General features: G+C 40.7%; 1 protein-coding gene across 2 annotated transcripts; it reads left to right on the top strand.

Moving 5' to 3' along the window:
• Positions 1-2,093: 2,093 nt before the first annotated feature.
• On the top strand, positions 2,094-6,016 carry LOC311486224 (insulin gene enhancer protein ISL-3; the record flags this gene model as incomplete). Of its 2 annotated transcripts, none has more annotated exons than XM_084542012.1 (6): positions 2,094-2,151; positions 2,589-2,778; positions 3,138-3,400; positions 4,458-4,744; positions 5,394-5,561; positions 5,900-6,016. In XM_084542012.1, the coding sequence occupies 6 exons, from the start codon at positions 2,094-2,096 to the stop codon at positions 6,014-6,016; spliced, it is 1,083 nt and encodes a 360-aa protein (XP_084398138.1). The 2 variants fall into 2 exon arrangements, with proteins under 2 accessions (XP_084398138.1, XP_084398139.1); XM_084542013.1 differs by having other exon boundaries at positions 4,455-4,744.
• Between the last annotated feature and the right edge of the window lie 9,444 nt (positions 6,017-15,460).

Here is a 15,460-nt window from a genome sequence, read left to right as displayed (position 1 = left end):
CAGCGCTGTGCTCTGCCTTGACAGCGTAGTCTGGAGGAGATTGGCCTGTAGTGAAAATTTAATACATGAAGCGTTGAGTATTAAGAACGGGTTAAAGCCGTAAGAATGGTGTCTTTTATCAGTGCAGTACAGTGCACTGACACCAGGCTTCAGTGTCAATGAGAACTAGGTATTTATTGACAAGAAAGCATCAATAAACATCCCAGCTCTGGCAAAAACCATTGTCCTAAAACAGCTGCTTTAGACAGACATCATTACAACAGATTGTGAATCTGTAATGTGATTCAAATTTAAAGTAATTTACATACATTTTACCACAAAGTTAATCAAAGTTTCATTTAGAATTTGTACCCGAAATGGGTGGCAGGTGGCAGACTAATGTGGATAAAGAGGATGACAAGAAATAATTCAAGCAGGCTGATATGAATGGCGTGTATTTGACTGGAGGAATTTTCCTTTCGGTGAGTTAAACTACAGAACGATTATAACTACACACAAACGTGTTTCATGCTTCAACCCATCAAAGTTGAGGGATATAACCCCCCGCCTCTCTATCCTGATTTAATGATTACTGAATTGTGTTTATTTCTTCTGTACTTATCCTTAATTGTCCTTGTCCGCACGTGAGCAAATTAAAGCTGTCATGGAGAGCTGATCAAATCCCTGGTTTAAGCTGAGTTGTGGCTTTCAAAATAAGAGCCAAGAAATGGATAATTTCCAGTTGCTCTATAAAGGTGATGATTCAACTGATCATTTTGGAAGACGTAGTTTGTGGTGCCCACAAAATGAAAACACAGCTGAATCAATCACAATCTCTACTAAGCTATGGTTTAGTGCAGGATAGTTATGATGGAATGCATTAGTTTACAATAGCGTACCTAATGAGTGAGTGCACACAGTGACCGTGTTAATGAAATCGAATGGATGCAGCTAAACTAGACTCACACTGCAGATTTGTTTTCATCTTTGAATGTAAAAAGCAATGTGTCGGACTGCTGGGAAGGAATTCTGGATTTGTTTGCCACTACTTATCCAGATAACATGATTTTGTATATATATATATTGTGGGTGCATGGAAACTAGATATTCAGTTTACGTTAGTTATCACACACCCTTAGAGTGGATTAATACCAGTCCAATACAGTACATGTTCAGCATTTTAAGACCAGTCAGACAGGCCAGTGGTTCACCCTCCTCCCTCTAATGAGTGCAGTTCCGGTCTTCCTCCAGTAGATGGCCTTGTTCTCGAGTATATCAGCAGGCCGGACAAGGCAGAGGACCCTGTCAGCTGTCCACAGATCTACTGAATTCATGCCCAAAACAAATGACAGCAATTTTTCATTTTATTTTATTCTTATAAGATGTGTGCTTTTATCTGTATTTTTATTTTTTTTTTGTCAGGCACAATAGGAATAATTTGTGCTCATGTATTTTTTTTTCACATAAAATTGGAAATGATGCTGTTGATTTATAAGATATACTGGTACTTAACAAAAAAATAAAAAATAGATAATGTATTTTATACAGTATGAATTAATTAATCAATTGTAGGATTAATCTCAGTGTGCAAAATTGGACCATCTAATATTTTTAAATGTGGATCACAAAAAACCTTATAGTCAATAATAAGTTATTGCTTCATTAAATGACCAAAGAATTCCACCTTTAGGCAAAGAAATAATTCTGTGACTTATTTGTTGGTAAAGTTTCAGTGGTTATAATACCGGTGGTTTTTTGATAAAAATGAATCTCACAAATTTAAACTTTCGGAAGGTGTCGCATTTAAAAAAAAAAAAAAAAAAGTTTTAGTTTCTGTCAGAAGAAACAAAATATGAACATCTGCATTCTCAGGCTTTTGTCGTCTATGTCACGGGGATTTATTTCTCGCAGAGTGGGGGGGGTGAGAGGCAGCAGGGCGATTGGAGAGTCCGGTGTTGACGTGATGACGTCAGAGGAACAGCGTGTGGGACCCTGCAGCCTCTTCGGCCCCCCTCCAGACCGGAGAGACACAAGTTATCAGGGAGGCAGCCGAAGGGCCAGTCATCTCCTCACACCTTTTCTGCATCTACCACAATCCCCTTTATCCTTCCTGTATGGTGGATATTATTTTCAGCTCTTCTTTCTTGGGTGATATGGGGGATCATTCCAAAAGTAAGTACGCTGGGCTGCTCGGGAGTTTGTGTGGTAGATTTTGTTTTCGTCGCAGTGTCATTGCGATCTAAAATCTATATTTACCAGTGCACCGATTTCTGAAGTCTTAAAAGTACAGTGTTGCGTAATATTGTTTCTACTGTTGTACATGTTGGATCAGCTTTTTTTTTTTTTTTTTTTTTTAAAGTAAGGAATCATTTCACCTTTCTGTTTTGTCAATGTTGGCAAAAATCTCCAGCTGTTACATAACAGCAAGGGTCGTCCAGTCCTGCAGAAAAGAGGAGTTCGCTAAAAAACAAAACATCAACAGCGAATTAAAGTGTGGATTGGAGAGAAAAATAAATAAATAAAGGAAGAAATGCTGCGGCTGGTTTTGGTGTGATGTTGATTTGCCTGCACTTTCAGTTTGTGGTTACAAGGCTGTCGGCTCTTTGCAGAGAAGCCAGGATTCGCGATGTGTGTAGGATGTGGAAGTCAGATCCATGACCAGTATATACTGAGAGTCTCTCCCGACCTGGAGTGGCACGCAGCCTGCCTGAAGTGTGCAGAGTGCAGCCAGTACCTGGATGAGACCTGCACTTGTTTCGTCCGGGACGGCAAAACCTATTGCAAAAGAGATTATGTAAGGTAGGATATTACCCTCTGAAATGTTATTTATATTGCACAGTGTGACATTTATTTACCATAAGAATTTATATATCACGAAGAGATGCAATTCAAAATATATTTGGGCAAGAAAATACATAAACGTAAAATAGAACCTTTGTAAAACACAACTTAAATGCGCACTTTGTCACATTTTACGCAAAACACATAATTGTATTTTGATATCAATTCAAATAAATAAAATAATGCCACAAGACATTTTTTAATTAAAATCTACAAAACCACCACGCTGACGAATAATAACTTTAGGAGTAATTTCTTACATCCCAAAGATTTGTTTATTTTTTAATGGTCCTTTGAACAACTCTTCACTTCACCAGGCTCTTTGGAATTAAATGCGCAAAATGCAACCTGGGATTCAGCAGCAGCGACTTGGTGATGAGAGCCCGGGATAACGTGTACCACATCGAGTGTTTTCGGTGCTCGGTGTGCAGCAGGCAACTGCTGCCGGGGGACGAGTTCTCCCTGCGGGAAGAGGAGCTGCTGTGCCGGGCGGACCACAGCCTGCTGCTGGAGAGGAGCTCCGCAGGAAGCCCCATCAGCCCCGGACACATCCACTCCAACAGACCGCTGCACCTGGCAGGTCAGATTATTATCATTATTATTACCATTATCTTTTATTATTATTATTATTACTATTATTGTTGTTGTTAGTAGTAGTAGTAGTATTTAATTTAGTAGTTATTTAGTCATGGTTTATTTCAGCACCAGTACATTTAAAGGGAAAAGGGCCCTGTAAGGAAATGTATGAAAAAAAAGAAGAAGAATTAAATCAAACACACAGGCCTTAAACGTTTGCTAGAAAAAGGAGCAAACAACTTGGGTTTTTGTGAGAAAAAAAATACAAATCTTTTTCTTCGTCCTCAACGTCCACATAATTTGTTTGTGCTCGGGCTTGGTGGGTGTGCGTGTGTGTGTGTGCGTAAAGTGTGCGCTGCGACCTTTCTTTGGGGTAATTTCATAATTGATCTCATTAGAGGTAACCTGCTCTGTTGCCATTATCTGAATAATCTGCTAGGCCTATTTGAGCAGCGGCTGTGACAGCGTGTGCTCGTGTCTGTTCCTGCAAGCGGAAAGGAAACAAAGTAAATACGTGAATAATGTTCTCCAACTTCCTGCTTGTCGCAGAACAGACCGGGGCTGCACAGCTCGGCGAGATGACACAGGCCTTTAAGAGGAGTCACGAACGAGATTTCATATTCCATCCTATATTTTAAAAAAATTTAAAATGCCTATTTTTTTGTGGAGATAAGGATTATTAAGATGCCAACAGACAAGAATGTCAGACTTGGTTAATTTGGAAAGTGCAGCCTTGTAAGGCATTAATTATAGCTATTACTGTTTTGGAAAAACGTCTGATGATAAATCTAAAGCTTCTTTCCAACAAAAGCAATTTAAACACTCCTTCCTCATATTTTGGGATATGGTTAAAAGTATCACAGAGATGTAGTACTGTATCTCCCAATCCATGCCAGAGTGACAATACAATAAGCATTTCCTTAATTTTTTTAAAAAAAAAGCAAATTAATTTGAGATTAATGGCTCGCAAAGCATCCTAACTGTGTCAAAAAAATATGACTGGCTTCCTGTGGTGCATGGCAGTTTCTGACAAGCGTTTTCCTCTCTCCGTCCCTCAGCAGACCCCGTGACGGTGCGGCAGGCCCCGCATCGGAACCACGTCCACAAGCAGTCGGAGAAGACGACGCGGGTGCGGACGGTGCTGAACGAGAAGCAGCTCCACACGTTGCGGACCTGCTACAACGCCAACCCGAGGCCGGACGCGCTCATGAAGGAGCAGCTGGTGGAGATGACCGGCCTGAGCCCCCGAGTAATCCGGGTCTGGTTCCAGAACAAGCGCTGCAAAGACAAAAAAAAATCCATCCTCATGAAGCAGCTCCAGCAGCAGCAACACTGCAGTGATAAGACTGTAAGCATCTTCGTAAGTTTGGCCGCTCGACTCTTCTCTTCTCTACAACTATTCACATATTTACTGTAAAAACTGTGACCAGGCTGAATGTGAACTCGGTTTTATGTCTGTCTGGGGCTGGCATAAATCTTTATGAAAGGTAGAGTGGGCTTTAAAGTGCAAACAGATGGAGGCCATATGAACATAACATATAGCTTAAAAAATATCATTATTATTTTTATGAGTGGTGATTTGGCATGTTATTAGGTTGGAGTTTGCTCTACATTTTTCACTAGAATTTTACTCTACTGTTTACTCATTTTATGAGCTCAAAGGCATCCCTTCCTCTCAGCCCCAGTGTTATGCTGTATTCAAACTTAAAGTCAATGAATAATGAATCAAATGGTTTGGCTTCTGTTGCTTGACCTTAAGGTTAAAACAAGCTCCTGATCTGCATTATGTTTCTCTATAAGACCATATCAATCTTTGCTCCACAGCCAGAGGGACTTTCTCAATTCTGGAGGCCTACACGAAGGCGTAGCCTTCACATGGACACACTTCAGTTTTAACACTTGTTTCAACCGTGCACATCAGACTGGTGACCGGTGGCGTCTTGGTGAATGCAGATAAACAATGATTGTGATGTGTGTTCTTGTCATATTTTTCTCAGAACCTGCAGGGCCTCACAGGGACGCCTCTTGTGGCTGGAAGTCCTATCCGACATGAGAGCACCGTGCAGGGAAACCCAGTGGAGGTTCAGACCTACCAGCCTCCGTGGAAAGCCCTGAGTGAATTCGCCCTGCAGAGTGACCTGGACCAGCCAGCCTTCCAACAACTGGTGTGTGTGTTCAGGACAGACTGAGTTAGATGCACATCTATCTATCTATCTATCTATCTATCTATCTATCTATCTATCTATCTATCTTATATTATATTTGGCATCACTGACACAAAAACAGTTTTTGTAATAGTGTTGTATGAGTAAATACAGACGTTCTACACGTGCATGCACACACATATTAAATTTTGTTTGGCAACATGTACATTGTGTCACTCTTAACATTAAATACCGAATTACCTCCACTATGGTTTCTTTGCTATTCTTTTTTTTTTTTTTTTTTTTTTTTCCTCCAAAATAAAAGCCTTGATACTGACACTTTATTCATCGCTTTTCAGGTGTCTTTCTCTGAATCGGGCTCTCTCGGGAACTCCTCGGGCAGCGACGTGACTTCATTGTCCTCTCAGTTACCGGATACCCCGAACAGTATGGTACCCAGCCCGGTGGAGACGTGAAACGGGGCCCCACAGACCTGATGGTCCCCCCCTCCCTCCTTATCCTTTTCCTGCAAGGACAATTGCAGCATGATCCCGGTCCCCCTGCATGTGACCAGCTCATCACATCGTCCAAACGTCAAAGAGGAGAGCTTTGTTCTTTTTAATTATTATTATTATTTCCTGACATCGAGGAGATGGAACCAACCAAGAAAGCACCGACTGACTATTTTTTTCTCTCTTTTTTGAGATTTCATTGACAAAAACTAGCAGAACAATTGTTGCATGAGTTGAAGCGGAGAAAGAAGATGTACAGAAGACCTCCCGATGGATATACTACAACAAACCTTCCCTCAGAAACAAATTGGAAACATTTCCACGTCGCTGCAGACGGACACTCTGCCATTTCATTGTGTTCATATTGTGTCTTGATTCTTCAACATGAGAATTTTTTTGATACATTTATTGCGTTGTCGAGTCCAGTTGACTCTTTGTCTTAAGGTCAGAGCATGGTAATCTGCGAAGTATTCGTGTTGTAAAATACTTTATCTTAAGGGCAGGATTGTTTGAGCTTCTCGAACAAAAAGTAAATTATTGTTATATTATTTATTGTTAGGAAAACGATTCGCTAAGGCATTAATAACTGATAAAAATAAAAAAAAGGTGAATACATACACTGTCTTCGTGAACAATTTGTGTACAGGCGCGTTAAAAAAAAGGATTTATCTACGTAATCGTTTACTTTTAAAAGCCAATATGATTAAATATATATACATTTAAAAAAATCGTCTAAAATTTGAAATAACTGTTAACCTTTCATTGCACACGCCTAATTGAAAATTTCCGGTACTTTTATTGTGACAAATTCACTGCCCAGTATCAAATGCTGGCAACAGATCGTTACTCTTTCTGACTGCGACTCATTTCTAAGTTGAGAAACGAGCCACGAATACAAACCTTATTCTAAATGCACATGATTAGAAAACAATACAAGCATTCATTCCAGTTGTTTCGAACATGCTGTCCGTCCCGTTCGACCTAAACGAAGTTGGCCTGAAGCCTGAAGCCTCTGTTGTCTTATCACTCCTCTCCATCACGCCGCGCTTTCCCCCTCGGTTATAAAGCAGAATCGGCCAGTGGTCATTTACTATCTCGGGGGCAAAAAATCTGCTGTAAATTGTGCGCAGTCCAGTTCCTCTGGTTGAGTCACAAGCTGGTCTAGACAGCGCGCAGGGATCGGCGACCTCTTATCTAGTCCTGGCATCACCTGCAAGCGATACACTGACTCAAGCCACAACAAACTAAACACCACCACCGCCCCCCCACCTTAGACATACACACACCCTCAGCAAAGCCCCCTCGTAACCGGGGGGAGCAGAGAGCAGATCGCAAAGGGTCACTTCGCCTCCTCGGTTTATTTTCATTCGCTGAATTGCGTTATTGCGCACGGGTCAGCCGAGATGACAGCGCAGACTAAATGCAACTGACCTCTTCCACACTGTGTGCTGGACAAAACATAGCTACCATGTGTGCATGGGGAATCTGTAGATAGACCTATCTTTTTTTTTCTTTTTTTGTGTGTGTGTGCTCTGTAACACTAAAATTCTACGTGCACAGGTTTTCAGGCAAGGTGATTTCGCTCTTTTTTGATGCATTTTTTTTATTTTTTTCTGGAATATTTCAAACAAAAAAAAATGATAGGGACGTAATATTTATTTCTCAATATTAATAATTTTTTTTGGAATCAAACTGAATTATACTGGTGCGCCAATTTCTCCTCTTGCTATTTCATTTTTATTTTTTTATTTTTTTATTTTTTTTTAAAACAGACTCAAAAATGAATTTCCATTTTTTTGTGCGTTTTCATTGTGAAAAAAAAAAATATCTTTTTTTGTTTTTGTATTTTTATTTTAGTGTCCTAATCGGAAGTTTGAATGACAGAGGGCTGATTTCAGGGTTGTAATTGAGCTATTTCAAATAAGATAGGAAAACAATGCGAGCAGATTAAGATAACACAGATAAGCGACAGAATAACAATAGCGTTTGCAGACAAGAATGCAAGGCCTATTAACTGCCCTCCTGCAGAAAATCATTATGTTTCCAAAACATCTAATTTCCAGCATGGACACCGACTATATCTGATCCCCTGAAGTCGAATAAGAAATCCCATGGACTAAAATATGCCATTATTATTTTAATGTTGTCAATATTTTTAGAACATTCCTAAAATATTGCAAAGCTTAGAAACACCTTTTTAAAAATATAAATAGTAAATTAAAAGTAATACAAGAGTAGTTTTGTTTGAGGGCCACAGTAAAAAACAACAAAAAAAAAAAAAGAAAAGGAAAATTAGGTCATGATTTATTTTTTTAGAATTCTTAGAAAAAAGTCATAAACCCCCAAATTATTATTATTAATCATACTAATATTGTTATTTAAAATAGACCCAATGCTCTTCCGTAATAATATTAATTTAAAGTATGGTGGGAAAAAAAAATGCTTTGGTCCCACATGCTCTTAAAATTCAGACTTCTTTCACATATTGAGACTGAACGGAGACTTAAGTGCTTAGCTACAGACACACACACACAAAATAAAAGTCATTAGACCAAAACACTAAGCAGACCAGTTTATTCTCAATTTTATGTTTTTTTTTTTGTTGTTGTTTTTGTTTTTTCCTGCCACAGTTTCTGTGGATTTCTGTGTTAGTCGTGTAGATCAGAAATCAAGTCCAGTCACATCCATAAAACGACGCTTGAGCAGGCTACCTGTTCGCTGTGTGCTCCTCTATCAAGTCTATCAATGGGCGTGTTCCCACACTGCGTTAACTAAGAACCAAAATAAACACCTGTGATCCCTGCCCAGAGCGCGACACGCACACACGCACACACAGCTTTATCTCTATCCCTCTTACGGGAGTGGCCTAATTGACCTAATTTTAACTGGACCATATTTGGGCCTCGCTACAAAGCGACTCGTAACGCGCAGACGCCACCGCAGCAAACCCACTAAACGCTAATAAATGCATATCTCACGACTCCGACCCGCGACACTCCGTCAATGAGCTCCCCCTCCGACGTTATTTATGATTAACCTGGAGCTGTGTCAGTCCTGCAGCTGAAGGCGAGTCTGCACGCGTCATGTTGCCACAATGCAACTAGACGCTGTCAGAGGCAATGACACCGGACCATTAATGATTAAGGGGACGAGTCCATTTAAAGGTGTGATGTAATTCTCTAATTGGTGGAGGGGTGGACGTAATTAGATCACCCGGCGTGCTCAGGAGGGCCGGTGGAGCCTCCCACCACGGGGCACTGACTGATAGACGCAGATGAGCAATATCTAAGTGGGCACGTTGTTGTTTTTTTATTGTTGAATTATTATTATTATTCATCACCTATTTGCAATTGCATGAACTGTTGCTCCATTTAATTTGAATCTATATTTTTTCGTTTAAATATTTTTTAGGGGGCTGTTCTATTCTGTACATTTTTCAGGACTTTCAGGTCCAGAACCCTGCTAAAAATACTGTTGACGCTATTTGCCCTTCATTGGTAATGTAGGTGACATTTTTAGAGACGTTAGCTTAACTTTTTTTGGCCAACTGTTTTTCTTTCTTTCTTTCTTTCTTTCTTTCTTTCCAGTAACTTGCTTTTACTCCTGTAAGGTCCTTACACTGCCGTGGTGTTCCCGAGATTACTTTTACGCATCACCCACTACAGCCACCAGCCTCCAAACAAGCACAAAGCCACCCAGACCATCACATTTATTGGAGTGGAGCTCTAAGGTTTGCCGTTTATTTAATTCAAAGTATCCGCGTAATTTAGGGGAAGAGGAGGATCATTTTGAGGGAAGCAACAGTGAAAGTGCAGCCCAGTTATTTTGGCAGATGCAGAGAGCGGGGCAAAAAGAGAAGTTAACAAAAAAACGAAGGCACGAGTGCTTTCAGTGATGGTTGGAATTTTATGTAAACGAGCTGACACGCAAAGCCATCCCAGGAATAAATATGCCCATAACTAAATCTTGCAGCCTTTGTTTCCACTGGGAGGCCACAATTTTGTGCCAAATTTAAAAGCAAACAAAAAAAATAACTAACAAATGACAGCATTTCTTTAGTTTTTTTAACAGATTTTGGAAAATATATTTATGTCTGCTGTGGAGTCCTGCTGCAGACAGAAGAAAACAAAAACAACACAAAAAAAAAAAACATTTAAATTTTACTATTATTACAATTATTATTATTATTATTATTTTATTATTATTTTATCACAAACCTCAAATTCTCTACTCATGAATCATGTTAGATTATTGAGCCTCTGAAACTGGACAGTTTAAGTGGGATTATCACAAGTGTATTGTTTTCAGAAGTGTCTTCCTGAAAATTAGCCTGCAGCCCTCCTTTGACCGTCCTGCTGCGTTTGAAGAAGTAGTCCTCATACAGCTCAAATATCACAGCTGACAAAAACTGTACAAAAGTAAGTGTGTGTGTGATGTCTGTGGAGGTTCTGTGAAAGTTTCGACACTCTGTTCCACTGTGACCTTGTTCCTCCACCGGGGTCCTCCAGCAGAGGAACGGCCAAGGAGAACTCCAAGCCCAAAGCTCTCGAGGGAAGCATTCTGACAAGCTGACTTAATGCAGAGGCCGAGGCTGGGAGATTTCTTTTTATGAAAGACAGAGGAAAAAACAAAAGGGGGGTGGGCGGAGTGTGGTGAGAGAACGTGTGGAGAAGCAATAAGCGAGCTGATGGTCTCAATGGCTTATGTAAAATTAAATCAAGCAGTAGGGCATGGATATGAAAAATAAAGCTCTTTTGGGGTTTGCTTTTCCCTGCTTCCTGGCTCCTCACCTAACTAAGAAATCCATGGTTCAATTACAGAATTCATGACTCAGTACAGAGTACAAGGCACCAAAATAAGATAATAAGATCTATTTATCCAGTATTTTTCCTTGTTTGATTTGGTACACACTCCAACAACAGCATCAGTGCGTTGTATACTGTACTTGCACTGTGTTTTCTCCACCTCCTGTCAGGTGTTTTTAATGGGAAATTCAAGGACCAATTTATCTCAGACGGGTAATAGCCACTTTAACATCTGGTGACAAGAATTTAATCATCCCTGCACTTGGGTTACATTGATAATGAAAGGGCAGCGTCAACATCTGTGTGTGCTACCTTGCTGCTTGGGCGCTATCGATCCTGGGGAGTAAATGCAGCTTTTATAGGAAAGTGACACAATGAGTAAATATCCACATATTATCCTTTAAACTTTTAAAAGCACTGAGGCCAACAGGGGCGAAGGTAGAAAGAAACATTTAGATTTATTTTATTTTTTTTGGCTTGACCATGACACAATTTGACCGTGAAGTTTTATTTTTAAAACCACAGATTTGTCTTGATTTAAAAAAAGAAAAAAAAAGAAAAGAAAAGTAAAAAGAACAAAAAGAAGACAATTTGCATGCTCGCAGGACGGGATTTCATCATGTCCTACTTGTACTTTAGGTGAACCTGCAGGGAGGAAACTGTAACAGTGGCAGCTCGTCTACACAAAGCTGTGCATGCACTCATACACTCATGTGCGTGCTCATCTGTGCACATAGCAGTTTCATACTGGGCAAGTTGCTCATGCTCATGCTCATGCTCTGTGTGTGTGGGTGTGTTTGCAGGGATGGTGAGCAGGCCTCAGGCTCACCTGGAACACACACAGAGAGCCACGATCAGCCTCTCCGGTCCTGCTGCTGAGACAGTGTCAGAGCTCTGTAAATCAAAGCGCCCCACCCCACACATAAATCTACAGCAGAAACAACACACCAACGCCCATTAGTAGGAGAGAGGAAGGCTGGAGCCGGCCCACTTTACAATGACTTGCTATAAAACACAATGAGGGTTCACCTGTACTTGCCCCCCCTCCCTCCCCACTCCCCAGCTTTGACAACACCAAACTGTCATTAGCCGAACAAGGAAGACAAACACGTGTCACTGGAAGCAAACAGTGAGGCAGCGAGTGTGAGTCACTTAAGATGAGAAACGGCATCAAAAGGTTTCAGGGAGACACTCTGGCGTTCATCAGGGTCATATCAGTGTCAGTTCAGGAGTTCAAGAATGTTTTCAGGAAGTCTTTGTGTTTAAGATTTACTACTAAAGTTCAATTAACCTTCTGACTCATGAGTTAGGATGGGACGGAGACAAACTTTAATTATGGCACACGGAGCAGAAACTGAAATGTGAATGCCGCTGAAATACTGCTCCTGTCAGTTGAAAATATTGAGTCATCTTTTCACACGGCCTGAGAAAAATAAAGTTCAAGTTTATACTGATGTCAAACTTCATAAGGCCTATAACAGGAGGTAACTTGTCCGGAACAAGTCGTACACTTTTATTTAAGCGTTCCTTATATCCTGTTGTCCCACATGTATGACAGATTATTTTCTGTTGAATGTTTGTGGGAATGTGGGAAAGTTAAATGTTGAGCATAATCCGCAAATATCCTGGAGATACAGGGACACAAATGGTCCTGAGTCAGTGAGAGATACAGAGAGTAAAATAAAGAAAAAAAAGGGGGGGGGGTGAAAAAGAGGGGAGGGCTCTGTCTGCCAACTGCAGAGATCCCCTCGTCCCAAGGCGGTCCTGCCACTTTAAGAAATGAAGCAATATCATTAATGGAGGCCTCCGAGGGCTGACATCTTGCTCCAATTCACCAGTCCCCCGTCCATCACACCATTACGGTGGGCCCAGCAGTATTAAAATCCAATCACTCCTCTGGCTAGTTTGATTAAGGAGGGCAACTGCACAAAGAAGGGGCACTGACCCATTGTTGCCTCTGCCAGGGAGTCCCCTGAGGCTGGAGCAGGTTTTTTGGCCCCAGACAGAGCCTGGTCACTAGCCTCACAGTGATGTGGTGTGACTCCTAAATTTAGAATTTTATTTTTATTTTTTTCTAGTTTTAAGTGATATTTGTCTGTATGGGCAGATGTACGTGTCAAACAACGGTCAGACATAAACCTGTAGAATATGACGATAAAAGCAAAAAGAGAAGTTGTCTTCACACTGCGATTTAGAAATCCCTAAAATATTTTTTAGCGGACAATCAATCAAAAAAAAAAAAAAACACAATTTATCACATTTATTTACATTTATGCATCTATATATATATTAGTTAGCTGTATGTGACTCTGGAAATGTTTTGCCTCTGTGATCCAGACCGTAATATCTTTGTGACTGTTTGATGAACTGCAATGAAATTTTGTGCAGACATTCACAGTTCCCATGGGATGAATTCCTGACTTTTCCTGTAGCAACACCAGCAGACTGACATTTTTAGATTTTGCTAAACATCTCAAGAACCCTTGAGATGGATTCATGGTGCTCAGAGGGTGAATCGCATTAACTTCGGTGACTGTGAGGTTTGAGATGCAGCATTTTGGGGTGAGATATCCCCTTACTTGTCATACAGAGCCAGAGAGTAGACTGAAAGTGTCGAGCGCACGCCTACAAAATAAATTTAATGCAAGACAAAATACTGTATCGCCACAGTGTTCTGAAAATGCAATCACATTTAACTAAATTAATTTTTTTTTTTTTTTTATTTCATTTGTTTACTGCCGTAAGACAAGTTAGCTAAAACAAACAAACAAAGGTATCCTAACCGGTCTCAGTTACATTTTTGGCATGGTTCTCATTTTAAGGCCACTACAGCTCTCTGACCTCACTGCTAGCATGGCTGTGGACTCTTTTTAGAGATGGTGGTGTTATTTTCTATCAAGTGTAAGTGGGGCTGACATTTTCATGCACACTGTAAATAGTAAATTTTTTAATTCACGTGGATGTTTGCTGGATGCAGACATGGAAGGCCTAAGTGTTGCATCAGTTCAAATGTTTTCAAGAGCTTGCAGGTTTTGTGATCTGACAACCAGTGCTCTACTTTGTTCTTTTGTGTTTCTATGTTAAGCAAAGACAGGAGGGTCATATGATGGTAAGGAGAGTCACCATGTAGCTCGTCTACTTCGGCTGAACGATAAATATCTTAATTCGGTTTTCAACCAGTGAGTCACAAACTCGCTTTTGAAAATATGTGGCTACCGCTGCCATCCCCTGAGGGGGTTACATTGGTCAGATTGTGTCTGGGAAAAAAGGCAGCATCACAGGTACAGACCCCGGAGCCTAAACCAAATTAAAGCCAGAAGTCCAGGGTGAACCTCCTCGACCACAGTGACATAAATTACTGGGATTTACAAGATTTTTAAAACACTTTTAACAATACTCCCCTTTTAATGTGCTCTCTGTTTAATAATGCACTTTAGGTTTTAAGAGCATGATAAACAAACCAATAATTCACTTTTTTATCATCTGAGGGTGAAGCCCTTCAGGACCGAGTTCTACAGCAGCGTTCAAAGGGGCCTTGAATGGATGAACTGAAGGGCTGTCGCGAGATGTTTTGGACAACAGTTGAGATGTAACTGGTGAGCCATTTGCTTTCTTGAGGATTAAAGCGCATCAAGGCACATCTTACCAAGAACTGGGCAACACTTTAAAGGGAGACTGAAACGAATAAACATAGGTTTTGTAACAGAGGTTATTAGTTCATGTCACTGGATGCACTGAATGACACTTGGGTCTTGAGGATGGTCTGAATATCCAAAAATGTGGCAAAGAGACCGTTGTTATATACGTTTATGTTTAAATAGATGATAATAATGTCCGACAAAGAAAGATAAAACTTCATTAACATAGTGCTTACCATAAAAAATGAAATCATTTTCTTGGCTCATGTTGGACATTGCACTGTGCAATAATTTGTATGTGTGTCAGTAAGTAAGGGAGATCTGGGAAAGCTCACAGTAGCGTTTGGCTGCAGTTTTCGGTGTGTGAAGCTTCACAGGATAAGTCAATGATTCCCCTGGTTGCCAAGACATATAAAGAGGACTCAGCAAGGCTTTCATAAATCTTGAAACAATGAAATTCAAAGATTAGTAATCTTTCTGCAGGCGAAGAATGTTACGGTGCCAAAAAAGAACAAACATGGAACAAACGTCTTCCTGTGGGATCTGAGAACATGCAGGGTGGAAGACAACTGATGTCTGTGTTAGAGCGAGAACCTGGAACTGAACACACATGCACATACAGACACACACACACACACACACACACACTGCACCCTCGCTCTCCCTCACTAACACACGTTCTCCATCCCACTACCAGTCGCCACAAATCACCGGGCCATCTCATATAATCCTCCACCAGCCAGTGCCACAGCATTAAACATCCAAACAAATTGTCCTTCGTCAAGTGCTCGCGGCGGGGAAAGACATAAAGCAAAAGCAGATCGCTGGGCTCGGCAACGGGGTTGCATCTGGAGCGGCAGCAGCCTCTGTGTAGCCCCAAGGAACATGACGATAAAGTTTTGGCTGCTCTCAGCCTGTCAGGCCGCATTAAACTGCTCCTTGTGACTTTTTGTGAAAGAGATTTC

Source organism: Chelon labrosus (assembly GCF_963514085.1).
Source record: "Chelon labrosus genome assembly, chromosome: 3".
In the NCBI taxonomy this organism is placed as follows: Eukaryota; Metazoa; Chordata; class Actinopteri; order Mugiliformes; family Mugilidae; genus Chelon; species Chelon labrosus.
This window is presented reverse-complemented; position numbering and strand designations above follow the sequence as displayed.